The 17,690-nt window shown below is 34.2% G+C and overlaps 1 protein-coding gene across 2 annotated transcripts in view; it reads right to left on the bottom strand.

Moving 5' to 3' along the window:
• The window catches only part of AP3B1 (adaptor related protein complex 3 subunit beta 1), a 147,323-nt gene that overhangs the window by 32,568 nt on the left and 97,065 nt on the right, over window positions 1–17,690 (bottom strand). For both annotated transcript variants that reach the window (XM_034441071.3, XM_034441072.3), the window contains exons 23-24: window positions 3,536–3,767; window positions 1,779–1,863 (exon numbers count right to left, since the gene is read on the bottom strand). In XM_034441071.3, the coding sequence (XP_034296962.2) occupies window positions 1,779–1,863; window positions 3,536–3,767 (317 nt within the window). The remainder of the gene's footprint in view (window positions 1–1,778; window positions 1,864–3,535; window positions 3,768–17,690) is intronic.

Genomic DNA, 17,690 nt, shown 5'->3' with positions numbered 1-17,690 from the left:
AAGAGAAGGGAAGGATTCAGAACTAAAAGTGATGGAATGAGATGGTGAAATTCACATGGAGATTACATGAAATGTTAATACCACTCTATAATGCCTTGGTAAAACCACACTGCATCCAGTTTTGGTTGCCATGGTGTAAAAAATATGTCGAGAATCTAGAAAGAGTGCAGAGAAGAGCAACAAAGATGATTAAGGGACTGGAGGCTAAAATATATAAAGAATGGTTGCTAGAATTGGGTATGTCTAGTTTAATGAAAAGAAGGACTATGAGCAGTGTTCCAATATCTAAGGGGTTGCCATAAAGAGGGAGTCAACCTATTCTCCAAAGCACTTGAAAGCAGGAGAAGCAGCAATGGGTGGAAACTAATCAAGGAGAGAAACAACCTAGAACTAAGGAGAAATTTCCTGACAGTTAGAACAATTAATCAATTAAACGACTTGCCTCCAGAAATTGTGGATGCTCCAAAACTGGAAATTTAAGAAGAGATTGGACAGCCATTTGCCTGAAATAGTATAGGGGGTTGAGCAGGGGGTTGGATTAGAAGACTTCCAAGGTCACTTCCAACTCTGTTATTCTTTTATTTTGAAATTAAACTTTGCCTACATTTACTTTGCTGTCCTCTGTAAAAAACATTCCAGATGTTCTTTCATTTTTTGATTTCCAACATTCAGGTAATACATAAGAGTCTGCTTTAATCTTGCACAGGTAGTCCTCAACTTACAACAGGTCGCTTAGTCATTCAAAATTACAATGGACTTCTCTGAGAATACTTATGACCTGGTTCTGAAGTTCCAAAAGCCATTCTCCACAGTTACATGGCACCATTTGGCAAAAGCCCACATATATGGACATTTGCAGAGTTTCGCAGTTATGTGATCACATTTTATGACAGTTTTACTGAAAATCCTCCTTTGGTTCTGGTTCTCACATAACCAACCTATAGTAAACCATTGGTTTGCTTCAGTATTGTGGTGTTTGCTTAATAACTGCCACAAAAAAAGTCATAAAATTGGGTCAATTACATAGATGGCCTTATTTATAACCATTACGACTTATGAGCTCCATTGCGGTTGTTAAGTCCAGTCCTACCTGTAATTGCAGTTTTTTTCTCACAAGCTCTTAAGAAATAATTCCCCCAAATATGTAACATCTGGCTGAGTTAGCTTAATTTGTTTAATATCTAGATTCTAGAACATTATAAAGCTTTGAGAAACTCAGCAACTCACTGTAGAGGCTCTTCTTATTCTTCTCCAGAAAGGCTTGATCTTAGTAATGAATACTGCATAAAAATTATAGATTGCACTTGAAAGAATGGCTCTGAAAATGTTCTTTGTATATTTTAGTCCTGCCTTATGCATGAAGGCAGGCTGGGTAGCTTTGGGCCAGTCACTCTCTCTCAGCCGAACCCACCTTGCAGGGTTGTAGTTGTGGGTAAAATAGGAAGAGGAAGGAGTATTAGGTATGTTCACTGCAGTGAATTATTTATAAAAAGCAATAAAGGCAGGATGTAAATAAACATCATCATCAAATTAATAAACATTGTTATGCTATGCTATATGCTGTGCTATAAAGTATGCTATTTTTCAAAAAATAAAGACAGAAAGAACTTTTGCACCTCAAAACTGAATATACTGATCAACCTTAAAGATAATTCATTTTGTTTTAAAAGTGTTCCAGTCAACTATGTTAACATTCCAGTAAAACAGGACATCAATGTTATTCATTTGCACTGCATATAAGCGATTTGTTTTTGAAATGCCATTCTAGCATAACTTACCATAACTGGAAACTAGCAGCCTGTGTAGAATCACAGAAGTCAATTCCTACTGGAACGGTAATAGATTTCCCAGGTTCAAGGGATTCTAATAAACACAATGTTGTGAACACTGAATAAGTTTCAGATAAACCATCCTATCAATATCTAATCCTTATCTGTATTTATATATTTCTGTGTGTCTGCTAAAGTAAGTTATCAGCAAGAAATATGAGCAAATACTCAAATAATATCAATGTATAGAAGCTATCTTAATTTTCCTTTTGCCTGATTTAGCTTTGAGTTTTAAAATGGTGTTTATTTATCAAGGAAAATTACAGTTTGAATAAACCATCTGTCAACACCCTGAGAAGCTGAAGCAAGATATATTTATAATTTTGCAAGCCTGATATATATCAGAGATACTATTAGGACATCCTTAATGTTTTTATAACTGTAAGAAATTAATTAATCTGCTCAATTTAAAAATGAAATATGAAATATGAAAAAGGAGATTACAGAGAAATGTAGGGAAACTGTCACATGGGTTTTAAAAACATTTTTAAACAATAGAAAAATAGTATGTAATATCTTATTTAAAAAGATCAAAGACTTGCAGAAGAAATAATGGGACTTTCTGCTTTTCATTGTTAAAAATAAACCTCAAACCAAACGATAAACAAATGTTGAGGAATAAATTCTGTGATTTTATTTTCTCAATGTTTGCTTTATCTGAAAAGTAACCATAGTGAATGGTTAATCTGCATGTCTACAGATAATTTTGGATAGCTAGACCTTTGCATTTACTAACAATATTAATGTTACTTTTTCTGAATCTATTAACAGATTATAGTTCTCTGGGTTTTTTGTACATTTTCTTCAACAAGATCAGTATTTTTAGAACTTCATATGATTAGATCCTGACATGTCAAAGAACATTCAAACACCTCAAAGAAAAGGATTTCTTCCATTATCATCTAGTAAAGCTGTAAGAAACAGGAATTTTTTTTTGCAAATCCTCAATTCCCTCTGCAGCATCCAAAGCCAGATGCCAAGCAGTGGCTTTTCAAAGTAGTTTCAGAGCAACAGGAGGCAGGAGAAATGGGTAAATATTCTAAATATACTTTCTCCAGTTTCTTCCATGAATATCTTTTGAATGAAATTATATTTTAAAAATGTCAAAAGTGGGTGGGGAGTAGGGGAGAGAGGGGATGAAATAGGAAAACTTCTATTATAACTGCAGGGCTCCACTACATTTGAGAGTATAATCTAGATCATTTTATCATTGCTATTTAGTGCACGCATCTGTTCCGAACAATGAGGACTCCAAAATGACAAAACACGTGCTAAAGGCTAACTTTACCTTTTTATATTTATCTTGTAATATTCTGTTCAAGTACATAAAAGGCAGAATTTGCATCATGATGTCATGGCACATATTTTGTATAAGGCCCCCTGCAGATACCTTGTGCTATTTACCTTGCAATGATGTACTGTTTTATATAAAATTATTTTCTAAAAATGTAGTACAAGTTTACAACTTAATCATGTCTGCTCAGAAAGGAAACTATTTACACAAATGTATAAATCACGTCACAGATTACAACACATTTCAATGGCATTGCAAATATAATCATGGCCTGTATCATAAAACATTCAATATATAAAAGGCTAATTAAATCATGAACTAAGTTGATACACTGATTTTTTAAAAACATCCAAATCAGTATTTTTTTTAATTTACACAATGATGACTAGTTTCAAGATAAGAATTTAATTACCTATTGAATTAAATACGTGCATTCTCATGCCAGCTGGTAGCTTTTTTTCGCTTAAATGGATATTCTCTATCTTTTGGTCTGTGGTGTTAGTCAGCATCACCTGTACAGATACCATCTGATCACTATAAATGCACGGCTGTCTTGAGAAGTGATAATTGGCTGCTAATCCTTTTCCACTCATTCGGTGAAGGAGTTCATGAGATTTCATTGGCACAAAGAAGGGTGCACTGACCTGTTATATATGAAAAACAATTTTGTGATTATAGACTACTAAATAATTGTGAACAATCAAGTATAAACATTCATTCATTCATTCATTCATTCATTCATTCATTCATTCATTCATTCATTTTTCACAATGTTGAATTGCTCATCTCCCTCAGAGAGGGACTCTGGGCAGGGTGTAATAAAATGTTAGAATGTAAAAACAGTATATAAAAAGTTAACATTTTAAAAGGAAGTATAGATAATTGCAAACTGTTAAAATTACTTAAAAGTCAAAGGGAGGGCTCTCAGGGCAGTAGCCAACTCCATGGCTATATGTTCCTCTGCACTTCCCACACAAGGCCGCAGAACCATGTTTTAACTACTTTTTGGAATGCGAGAGTGGGGGAGGTCTGCTTCACCTCTGAGGGGAGAATATTCCACAGAGTGGGGACAATGACAGAGAAGGCTCTCTTCTTATAGACCATGCCAGTTGGAATTCTTTAATTGACGGGATCTGCAACATACCTTCCCTGCCTGACTAGATGGAATGGGTCAATGAAAGGGGACAAAGACAATTCCATAGGTAGTTTGGCCCTCGGACAATATTACATTCTACTGTGTTTCCCTGAAAATACGACCTACTCAGAAAGTAAATCCTAGTTTGATTTTTACATATGCACCCAAAATAAGCCCTACCGCCCCCCCCCAAAATAAGCCCTAATTAAAACCCACCCACTCCAGGGTTCATGGGAAAAATTAAGCTAGGGTCGGGATGGGGTGCGTGAGCTGCCCTACCACTTACCTTTGGATAGTTGCAGCCAGGCCCTGCATACCTCAGCCCATTTCTTCTGCAGCTGGCAAGGCTTCCTTGAAGGCCTCTGCGGCCAATAACAGAGCTCCGGATTGATCCGGAGCTCTGTTATCGGCCGCAGAAGCCTTCAGGAAAGTCTTGCTGGCCTTGCCAGACGAAGAAGTTCCTGAAGGTCTGACAGCAAAAAGGAGGCCAGGGGCAACACGTGCAAGTGACGTGAGTCAGAGGACGACCTCCTGAAAATAAGACCTGGTGCCTTTTTTGGTTGCAAAAAATATATAAGACAGGGTCTTATTTTCAGGGAAACACAGTGTCTGCTGCTAGCATTTCATGAAATTCTGTTTTACTTCATCAGACTGAATACCATTCTTAGTTGAAATGTTTCTGTGATATTTTTAGTAACAAGCAGAAAATTATCAAAGCCATTTTAAAATTACAATGGAAACCCATTACTTTTGATAGTTTGGAAGACCTTCAAGACCTGGCTATGTTATCCTGGGGGCTTCCCAGGAAACTACTAAGATGGTTCCATTGCTGATCTGGTTATCCTTATCCTCTCTTTGCCTAGGGTTTGTATCTCTGTTTTTTATAATGTTTAGCTGTTAAAGTGTTTTTATACTTTTTATATTGTTTTTATATGTGATTTTATCCACTTGTTGTGTGCACCACTCAGGTACTTTGGTGAGATAGGCAGCTATATAAATTTGATTAATTAATAAATAAAATAGTAAGAAAATAAATGTCAAAGAAAGTCAATGGCTTCTCCGGTGATTTCTAACAAGCAATGTCAATGGGGAAGCCAGATTCACTTAATAACTGTGTTATTAATTTAACAACTGTGGCAAGAAAGGTTGTAAAATGGGGCAAAATTCACTTAACTACTGACTTGCTTAGCAACCGAAATTTTGGGTTCAATTGTGGTTGTCAGTTGAGGAGTAACTATAAAGCAAATAAATTAATATAACCACTGATAGCATAGAGCAGGGGTGTCAAACTCGATTTCATTGAGGGCCACCTCAGGCTTGTGTTTGACCTTGGGGGGCTGGGGTGGGCATGGCCAGGGTGGGTGTGGCCAGCTCAACATCACTTGTGTCGGGGCATCTGTGGTGGCCCGAGCAGTCTTCCAGCAAAAACGGGCTTCCGAGCTCCGTTTTTGGCTGCAATGGCCTCCTGCAACCCTCTGCCAGTGAAAATGGAGCTCACACAGCTCTCCTGAGCTCCGTTTTCACTGGCAGAGGCACCGTGGGCCGGTCCTTCTGTTTCCAGGGTGGCCCTGCAAGCCAAATCTAAACACCCTGCAGGCCGGATCCAGGCCCCGCGCCTCGAGTTTGACACCCCCTGGCATAGAGTAATGGATTTATTATTTTATCAAATAAATATTTTATTAAAGTGTTTGTAGACTGCTTATTTGTACAAAGCCTGATGTGATTTACAATTGCAATGAAATGGTTACATTAAATCAAATACTTCAGTAAAAAAAATTTTAAAATATTATTGTGCATTGGAAAAATAAACATTAAAAAATGAGTTTTCATGAAGCAGCTAAAACATCCCAGGGTACAGACTTGGCATATTGCAAAGGGAAAATAATGTAAAGTAATTCCAAAAATATTAACATTCTAGTAAGTATTCTTATTGTTCTCCGAGCTTGGTTTTTCTTGCAGACATTTCATTAGCACTCTAGGTTACATCATCAATACTCTGGCACAGGAAAATGAGATTTGGTGATTATATATAGCAGCTTGTCCTATCAATCCTATGTGGATATGTGGATATTGTTTTTATTTGATTGCTCTTGCTTATCTGGTGCTGTTTCCGGCTTCTCTGATTATCTAAATTGTATAGTACTTTAGCATGAATTATGGTACTCAAGATAATTTTCAAGTGAGAAAGAATGGAACTGTTTCTTTTAGCATTGGTTCAATTAAAATATTCAAAAAACAGAAATATGTGGCTTAATGCATTAACATGAATTTAGCTACAGTATGATAACCAACAACAAATCCCACTGGTATATGGTTAAGAAAATCCCCTATATACTTTTGTATGTTTGAAGAAATTCAGTAGACATATTAAAGGAAATCTATGTGCCTGTAGATACAGAGACAAGCCACACATATTTTATCAGTTTATTACAGTAAGCAAATAAGCGTGGAATGAGAGTGCACATAACTGTCTACTTAGTGCTTACTGAAACATTTATAAAAGCTGTTATCTCACTAATAACAGACAGACAGCATACAATTTTAGAAAGGAAAAAGCTTCATATTTTCAACACTTCACTAAAAAGCAACTGAAGAGTGTAAAATGAAAAATACTCTGTGTAGTTAGCTGGTAATGGACCATATTATCAACTCAAGTTAGATTTATATGATACAAACTAATCACTAATAGTTATTTTATGATATGGCATGTCTGATTCTTAGGGGGGTAGATTTAAGATTAAAATCATAAAATGTTTAATGCCACTGCTTAAACTGACTAAAATATAGATTAAAAACAGAAAGAACATGTACAATTCAAGCAGCTAAACTCTGAGATAATCTTGCAAAAATATGCAATCCAGAAGTCAAATGAGGGCAAATTAATGTGCTACAATGAGAAAAGTCATTTTGCAAATTAGTTTTGGACCTGAAACTGGGTTATAGCTTTCTGTGACCTAGCTCTACATAAAAACATTCCAAAACTTTCCCAATTTTAGAAATTTACAAAATAATTCCAGACCATTTATCTTTATGATGAAATTCAGAAAACAATTCTAAATTTCAGAATCGAACAGGCCTAGAGTTTGTATTAGCATTACAAGCAGAGAGCGCAGAAACTGATACTACTAGCTTAATACTTTTTAAGTGTCTTTCTGCACAAGAGTAAAGTAAAACATCTGAAACAAAAAAGGACCACATTGCACAACTTGGAACCACATGTTCCACCTACCACCCAGAGGCAAACCACTAATTATCTTGTTATCTTTTTGGGACTGCAAAAACATAAGGCTAGCAAGCATGTACAAGCCATCCTCTCCATTGGGCTTGGCAGATCAGAAGTTGAGACACATTTATTTCCCTATATAGGTTGCCATGTAATAAAAGTACTGAACTGATGGAAAATTGAAGCTTAAAAGAATTGCATTTCTTTGCAGGTCACAAAATATGGATTATTATTAGTGCATTCAGAGACTTAATTCAATTTCTCTCAGTACTTTGAACATTTAAATGCATTTTTAATTTTAAAAAGCACCCATTATTTGAATAAAGATAATTGCTATTTCAGTGCGCCCTTTTCCAAATGAAAACATTACTGAAGTAATTGCAAATTTGTTCTATTGAGTCATGCCCAGAAAGTTTTGCCTTTATAGACTGTACCTTTTCATATAGTTTTATTATGCCCATATTGAATATATGAAACTGTAAGGAAGTATTATCTGACTTTCTCAAATGAAGCACCATCAATATATTAATGGTTATTGCCATTAAGTTAAATCACAAAACTCCAAAAAAAATGATCTTGAATATTGCTTGGATTCAAATTCTTGGGTAACAAAAATTGTTTTTAGATAAACTGAAGTGATACTGGTTAGTAGGACATCTGGTTTAAGAATTCAGATTCAATTGGCTTTGGAACTGGTTACATTACACACTTAGGAGGCTGTTCCTTGAAACTATACTAACCATCCATCTTCGGGACTCAATAGTTGTTTCCAAAACTTGATTTTGTGTGTAACTATTTGCTCTTCCTAAATCAATATGATATAGTCACTTATGCTCTGGCCATTACTGTAACACATTTAGAATGTTGCAATGCCATTTATATAGGACTCCTTTTAGAAGTGTCTAGAGTTTGAACTGGTAGTAAATGTGTTATCTAGACTGTTTACTATTGCTGCATCATGTTCATGTTACTCCAACACTGAAAGTTCTACAACAGCTCACAGTTCTTTTCTGCTCACAATGCATAGTGCCGTTATTATAATTTCAAACATTTCAAACTTGAAATTGCTTGGGACTATCTGACTATCTGAGGGACTTCCTGGTTCATTATGAACTACCCCTATTGCTATGATTTATGTATTAACCAGCGGTGGGATTCAAAACATTTTTACTACTGGTTCTGTGGGCATGGCTTGGTGGGCGTGGCATGGCTAGGTGGGCGTGGCAGGGGTAGGATACTGTAAAATCTCCATTCCCTCCCCACTCTAGGGGAAGATTACTGTAAAATCTCCATTTCCTCCTGATCAGCTGGGACTCGGGAGGCAGAGAATAGATGGGGGTGGGGCCAGTCAGAGGTGGTATTTACTGGTTCTCCGAACTACTCAAAAATTCCGCTACCAGTTCTCCAGAACTGGTCAGAACCTGCTGAATATTACCTCTGCTATTAACATATAGAACTCCTGAGTATAATCAGCATTCTGATGAACTTCTCTGTAGCCCTAACACAGTAATTCAATAATAAAAGGTATAGACCATCACCATTCCTTTTGTGGCCCTCAGAGAATTTCTCAAAATGCTACACAATGCCAATGGCACATCTATAAATGATTCAGAGTTTAAGGTCCTTTGAGTAATCTGCTTGTATATTTTGTCCCTAACAAGGTGAGATTGGAATGCATGAATCATTATTTAGATCAGTGGAACTGAACCATGCCAGAAATGATCAATATATTAGAGAAACACAAAAACGATATGGCATTTTCCCAAGATTTCATGATAAATCTGTAAAAATTGACAACATTTTTTTCACTAATTGTTCAGAATAACAGAATATATAGAATATAAAAATTATGGGGTATTCATTAGCTATACTTTGTATTTGTCACCAAAGAAATTGTCTAAAATATCTTATAAGGGTGTTTCAATTTTTTGCTGCAAATAAGAAAAACATGAAAGGATGTTTTATCATGTTTGGTGGATGTGTAAAAAAAGTAAAAAAAATGGAGACAAATATATGTATTAATTCAGAAGATTTTAAAAGTACAATTGAAACAAGAGACTGTTTTTTGAGACCAATGACAGGCAATTAGAAAAAAGTTGTGGAACTTTGTTTTTATATATGACAACTGCAGTGAAACTATTATATGCTCAAAAGTGGAAAGATTCACTACTACCCACAATGAAGGAATGATTGGTGAAGATGGTGGAACTTGAGAGATGGCTAAGTTAACTTTCTTGATTTGAGAAAATATTTATATTTATGGTTGATCGGAAGCGTCTTAACAGACTTTTTGCATGAAACACGGAGGGAAAAACACTTATGACTTGTGGCTTTGAGGATTAGAAAAAAAATTGGAGAATAGGAATAACTGAATTTTTTGTAAACAAAGAATAAGAGATAATTATGTAATTATACATATTTGCTGCAGAGGAAACGGGAATTTCTTTTTATTGCTTCTTACTGCACTTTTATACTAAGTGCAATATCCTTAGTCCTCGACTTACAACTGTTCATTTAACAGTGAGTTATGACCCGTCCTCATATCATCCCATGGTCACATGATTGCAATTTGGGAAGTTGGCAACTGGCTCATATTTATGATGATTGCAGCATCTTGCGATCACATGATCACAATTGCAACCTTTCCTGCTGCCGGATGAACAAAGTCAATTGAGCAAGTTGATTTGCTTAATAACTGCATAATTCACTTCATGATCATGTGATGTGCTTAACAATATGGCAAAATGATAAAATAAGCTCCAGTCATGTGATGACTCACCTAATGACCACATCACTTAGTAACAAAAATTCTGATTCCAATTATGATTGTAAAACAAGGATTACTTGCACTTAGATTTACTACTAATATTTCTAAGAATTAAGAGCTAATGTCTTTAGTTACTTTTATAAAAGAGAGCTCCACATATTACACATAATCTGGTAAATAAATGGAAACAAAATCAAAGAACAAAACAAAACCTAGACTGAATCATTCACTCTATGTCACTGAATTCCCATGATTTACTTTCATGCCTAAGTAAGTATATGATTTTGTTTAAATTTCTTTTGAACTAGCCGATTTCACTCAAATAAGCGGAATACTTTGCTTCTATAAATATTTTCTAAATACTTCCCCAATCCACTGTAATTAATCTGCAAAATTTTCCACTCATAATATAACAATATCACCTTTTGTTAAAAGTAGTAATCAAGGAGTTAAATTACATTTACTTTTTTTTTCAAAACCGAACCCTTTTAATGGCTTTTCTGTCCTACTTTCCACAAAGTCCCTAAGTATTTGAATTATTTAAAAAAAATCACTCCAATTGAAATAAATTATCCATGTGGTTATTGAATGTCAGAATACCATGAAACTGGGGAAAACATACTAAATATAGAAAGAGACACCACTCAATGGAAAATTTTGTAGATTAACTCAATAATCAAATTTGTAAGAGTGACATTCAGATAAAACAGTGGTACTTTTCACTGTCCAGAGAAATGATGCTGAATCTGCTTTGGATGAGACTGAATGCCCTTTGAAGGATCTAGTGGTTTGGGGTTGCTTTTAGATCCATTTCTGAACTTAAAAGTACACGACCCTTTACCATTCTATCCGGTCTGACAATGGCAGCTCAATTTGGGACTGAATTGGTCTCACTACAGTAACCCATGCTGTGGTAACTCTTTGTCATGTATCATTTTCTCTCTCTCTCTCTCTCTCTCTCTCTCTCTCTCTCTCTCTCTCTCTCTCTCTCTCTTTTTTTTTTTTCTCTTCCTCCCTCCCTCCCTTGTGTATTCAATACTGTAATGCTTAAAGGTTTGTGAACCGTTTTGAATTTTCAGTATATTTGCATAAATACAACTTAATGTATGATCTGTTTTCCACACAAGTCCTAAAACTAGATAAAGAGAACCAAGCTAACTATTTAAGCATCATTGTATCTCTCTCTCTCTCTGTGTGTATGTGTATTTGTGTGTATGGGTAGAGAAGATATATCCACTTGCTGAAACTTCACTTTGCACAAAATATTGTGGTAAATTAGATTGGAATTAGATAATATGGATACATAATTGTGTGATTTATTAACTTCATTCAATGTCCCATTCAAAGTGTTGGTATCAATTTCTAAAGTCTTTCACTGCTTGGGATTACAGTGCTTGGCGAAACTTCTCTTCCCATATATCCCATATGTTCCTGCTCATACTTAATATCAATATATATATATTTAAAATCTGAAGCAGTAAGCAAAAGGTTTTAAATAAATATTAGTCTTTCACCTGGGTTAAAATAAACCAAAAACTCTGTACTCATAAAGAATATTGATTTCAATGGAATAGAATTTCCAATATAAATATTAACCTAACATCCCATTATTTATTATTATTTTTGTAAGCAATAACTGAGCTGGTAATTATATAGTGTAACAAAAATAAGCCACTTTCAGGCAACATTTAAAGATCATGGTGGAAAAAAGAATCAGTGCAGATGTAATTATTATGATTGGTTAATTGTGTGCATCCAGATTTAATCATTAGACCCAATGAAATCAATATTACTTAAATTAATCATTCTTAAGTATGATTAGGCCTAGATCCAACTTTCATTTATCAATTTGATTTTAAAAACTGTAGCAAAAAGATGTCATGCTCTTGGCAATCAAAAACAAGATTCTCACAAACCTTTCCCTTTATTTAAAAGGGAAAAGAGATGACATTATGGAAATCTTGATAGCTGATACTTTTACTTCAGCTTCTAATCTATGTTAGGTTTAGTAGGAAGGAACTTCCTATTTCTCTTGCTTCAGCCTTTTAATAGACAGGGAGGTGCTTATTTGCCTGATAAAGGAGGAATGAGAAATATTTGGAGACGGTAACGTTTTGTAATCTGTCATCTACCCATTCAGGTTCTGAAAAATTCACAGCAAAAGACTGATCCAAATCTATGAAGCTATTATAAAGCTCACACACTGATAAAAAATTCCAACATATATTGAGACATACATTTAGATAAGGGACATTTGGAATTCCTCACAAAAGCATCATTTCATTTACATATAACTGTCAAGGCCAATCATATCTTACCCAAAGCAAGTTTGGATAAGATATTGAGTTTGTTGAGTTTGTTACTTTTATAGGATACTTTCTATCACCCAAGGTGGTCACATCTCAAGTGTAACACTGGATTGCAGCAAGTCAGTATGTTTTACACGAATGCCTATGAATTTTATATGGCCCAGAGACTTTTGTAAATAACACAGGAATATGGTGTTCTGCAACCTGTCACCTTTTCTTCCTTGCCTGCTTGTTAAAAAAAAAAAAACTTTAACCCAGGGCTGTCAAATTTGCGGCCCGCGAGCCAGATGCATCATGCACTGGCCATGCCCATGCCCGGTTTAGCAAAGGGGGGAAAAGTCCCAATACATCACATGATGCCACCGTCACGCTGAGTTTGACAGCCCTGCTTTAACCCATCCCTCAAAATCCTCCAAATTCAGTTGGATCAGTGAATCTGATAGTCACCTAAGAGTATTTGTGAAAAACAATGGCAAAAACAAAAGCCCCTTTCATACAGGCAGCACTATGTTCCTAGAGCAATTTATGTAGTTTGGAGGTTATATGCTGTACTCATGTGATATAGGAACATACAGACAAACACTCAATTCAGAACATAATTTTGTATATCCAGAGGGTGATATTTAAATCAGTGCATCTGGTTTGCTGCAGGAAAAGATTATGCAATATTTTGCATGTGAAATTATTAGTGGTATATTAGGTAAATATTATTCAAAAAGCCCAGGACTTAATTATAAATGCAATCTATCTGATGCCACTGGCATCAGATAGATTGCATTTATGACTCTAGTAAATAAAGCCTATATTTATGAACACATTTCCTTGAATTAATTTTGTACCCTGCTAATGACCATTACCTTAATTTCACATTTTTGTTTGAATTCTTTGCTTTCACAGGCACCATCAAGGTCTTTGGGGAAAAAGCTTCAAACTGCATATTATCTCTACTGACAAACTCAACATTTTATGAAGAGCTTCTCCTCACTCTGACATCTCCTTACCTTCTGTAAATAAGAAACAATTCATTTTGTAGCCTTGACTTTAAAGCCCAGCCTTTTCACTTTTTTTTCTTTTTCTAAACAAGTGACAAAGAACAAGGAAGCTGATTGAAGGGGTCCATTATGTATCAACTTAAAGAAAGGCAAAGTGATTGATGAAACTAGCAGTCACCTTCACTGCTAACTACTGCACCTGTATCCTTTTTGTCAAATGACCTGAAAATCCTGCTGACAGTTTCACATTCACTACAAGGATACACTGTAGTTTTGAATACTTTTATTTGCCTTCAAGACTTCGGGTATAAGTTTTTGGAGCCTAAATTGGGTTTTCAAACTTTTCAATCATACATTATTAAACCTCCATTTTTATGGGTTACTGCACACAATGTCTTAGAAGAAGTGCTACTAGCAGGTGAAATGTAGTCTTCTCAAAATTATTTAACATAGAATAATGCAATGCCTGGTTATTGGATCAGCAAAATACTTTATCTACAAAAGGTTGTTAATTTGAGATAACTACTGTGTTCATGCAATCTTTTTCTAATTTTTGAAAGCCCAGAGTAACAAAATTAAAGTATGCAATATTAATTTTAGGTTACCAATAATTATTTGAATTTATTATATTTAATTGGATTGCATAACAAACTATCCGGGTCTTTCTGAAGATACTGAATAACAGATTTATTTTTCTCCTAGTAAAGAAGCCATTTAATATATTTCCTCAGTGTGGAAATCTAAACTACCAACAATTCCTCTGTTCTACATCCTATTAGGAAAAATGTGGATTAATACAACTATTTCAAATTTCAGCATATGAAAATCCACAGTTGATTAAAAGAATGAAGAGTAGTTATTTTTTTCAATAATATGCTGTATATGAATACAAAATTTAAAGCTGCCATTAAATTCCTTTTTCATCAAATTTGTAATGAGAAATAAGAAGCTACCATGTGTTTAGAATAGAATAGAATAGAATAGAACTTTATTGACACTTTAAATGAACACTAATCAGCATAAATTGAAATGTTGCATTCAGCCCTCAAAGGATAACAATTATGCATATACCCATATATGACACAGAGAAACATGACTTTATGACTTAAATGACGTGCCCTTTAACCTGGAAAACCTATTAAACAGAAGGGGAACTTTTAACCTGTGAATGGAGGAGCAATTGATTACCTGCTGATTAAGTCAATTAAAACTTCTGATATTAAAAGATAGTTAATGTTTACTTACTATAATCACTTTTTATACAATTATTAACTCTAGGTTTTTTCCTTCTTATATAAAAAGCTTACTTAATACATGTGTTGCTAAATTCAATACTATGTTCTTTTTATTTTCTTTTTAAAATCTACCAGGCAATAGGATACTTGAGAGGCCAGAAATTCTCCAAAGGAGCTGGTATGTTCTGTGTGGGACACAGCACCATTTCCTCTGGGCATTTATTACCTGTTAAAAACCAATCTTTTGGTGAGTGGCAGTTCAGGGTTTTTGAGAGCAAGCTGCAATATTTCTTCGGGTCTGCAGAGTCATAATTAAAGCTGAACTGAGTGGAATTGGAGAGGGAAGGTCAGCGAGGTGCCGTATGAGAGATGAGGCTGGGCTGATGGGCACCAAATGAACAAATTATGATGGGCCCCACTCAATGTGATGAGGTCAAATGCTTGTTTCTACCCACTGACAGTTCAATTTCCCTGCAATGTCTCTCGGTTCTCTATGAGCTAATTATGAATGAAAAGTTATCAACTGCCTGCACCAAAAGCTACTTAAATACCTTTTCTCCAAGCTTTTAATGTCAAAATATTGTAAAGAACAGCACATTGGGCCAGTTTTTGAGCCAAACAATGCTTGGGTTGATCTAAATATCAAAGAAAACCCACACATTTTTGTAAGTTACTGAATATATGAGACAAGTTTACCAGCTGTTGCCTGCTTAGCAAAAATATTTTATAAAGCAAATCTTTTATTGCACATACAAACCATTTCCTTCACAATAGCAGCAATACTGAGCTCAAATGTTTTTGGTATCACGGGCTGGATAATTTTCAAAAGTCTTATATCTGTCTTGGGATGATGCCACTGAACAACTATATTTTAAGCATCAATACGCCTATGTATCCTAGCACACAAATATATTAAACACATAAAAACAACTGATTACACATGATGTCAATTGAATCAAAACTTACTTTAAGATGGTTTTCTATTATTTTCTTTGCAAATGTAAGAAAATACATTTGAAATAAATGTATTTAACTGTTAACTGTTAAATAAAACAGTTAAACAAATAAAACTGTTAAATAAAACAGTTAAACAAATAAAACTGTTAAATAAAACAGAAAATAAAAGTTTTTAACTGTTCTGGATCCTATGACACCTAACAAAGTAAAATGTCATCAATTTTAAGATGTCAGCAAGAAATAGACCATTTAAAAAGATATACATCTAGTGAAAATATTTTCAAAGCTACTTCAAAATGAGTTGAAAAATATCTCATAGATAATTATTGCTTTAACATAATATTTCCCTGTTCTTTAATCCCTGTTATGTAGAGACAAGATACATAAGGTAAAACATACACAAAAACAGATCTCACAATAACCAGCTATTTTACTTACCTTTATTACAATAGAGCATTATTATCATGAAAAGAAACAGCAGCTGCAAGAATGTTCTAATCCTTATATTTACTAACATCATATCAAGTATGTTTCAAAACCTAATCCATTAATAAGAACAAATACTGTGTTGTGTTTGTGTGTTAGGTTTGAATATTTTGTTTTAACCAACCTTCTATGGTTTAATGGCAATTATTGTTTTTTTAACTGCTGTTAGTGATTTTCAAAAGTATCAGCTGTGATTGCTGAATTTAGAATACTATCTTGTTAAACACAGCTGATCAAGAAATATCACAATAAAATTATTGTTGTACCATCCTTATCTTTAAGTATCACAATTAGTAGCAGAGAAATGCAGTTCATTCATTACAGAACCTTTCAGGAAGTTGATTTTTTCTAATTCTGATTGTAATTGCATTGTTCTAATCTTGTATTATAAAGGCAGCTGCTTGCCTATCATTTGTACTTTCCTCGTTAATCCTGACTCAGTGAATTAACCTTTAATTACCGCTGTTAAAATTGAAATGAGCCTCTTGTCTGACTGGGGCTGCCCCCTTTCAGTGCATGATTCTGATGAAAATTTTTAGGGTCAATGAATATGTCCCATGTCATGTCTGATAGATGCTAAAGATGTGAGGACGTAAATGTTACCTTAGAAAAATGTGATTGCAATTTTAAAAAGACTAGTCCTATTGACAAAAATGTTGGATCTTCATCTTTCAAAGAAAATATCAACAAGGATAAAACAAAGATAAAACTGCATTTTTTACATTTTATATAAAAAATATTTGAAAACAGTCTTGTACTAAAATTTGCTATATATGACTTATATCTGAATATATATAAGTGAATTATCTGGAAGAATAAGTAGCAGTACTATCCTAATTTTTATAGATTTATGTTTTCTGATATGTATAAAATTTAAATAGAAATTTATTGAGAACAACCCTACTTCAACAAATATATTTCCTTATGTAACACTTAAAATTTCTGATGCTGTACGAATAAGGTGCAAATATAAGCAATCTTAATTCTATTAATAGCTTTCTGTTAGCTAAATTGGGCCTTTTAAATTTTAAAAGGATACAAAAATTGGAAAGATATTGTATTCAGCAAAATATAATAGTTTACAACTTGCATCTATAATCTCTATAATTGAAGAGAAATCATTGCACCTGACAAAGGGTTTATATGATCCTAATAGCTGCAAGTAATTCTCCTTGTTATGAAAGTTAAGTCATCTTCAATAGAAGGTCTGTATATAAGGATCTGTGTCCTTAATCTTCCTTATTATAATAAATAGACTATGGAACACTATCCTGAACCTTTCATTAGCCTTCACTCCAAATAACAAAACATATCATGTTGCAAATCCCATGATTTGCTACTTGCTTCCAATATGAAACAAAAGTATGAAAGCCTGGACTTTATGTCATAGAGTTGCAACATGCTTTTTGACATTTTTTTCATCATTGCAATTTGTACCAGGTGACTATGCTGAGTTAATTTTT

The sequence above is a fragment of the Pantherophis guttatus genome, chromosome 2 (assembly GCF_059756535.1).
Source record: "Pantherophis guttatus breed Tessera chromosome 2, ASM5975653v1, whole genome shotgun sequence".
NCBI classification, from domain to species: Eukaryota; Metazoa; Chordata; class Lepidosauria; order Squamata; family Colubridae; genus Pantherophis; species Pantherophis guttatus.
The sequence above is the reverse complement of the archived record's forward strand: the minus strand, read 5'-3'. Positions and strand labels throughout refer to the sequence as shown.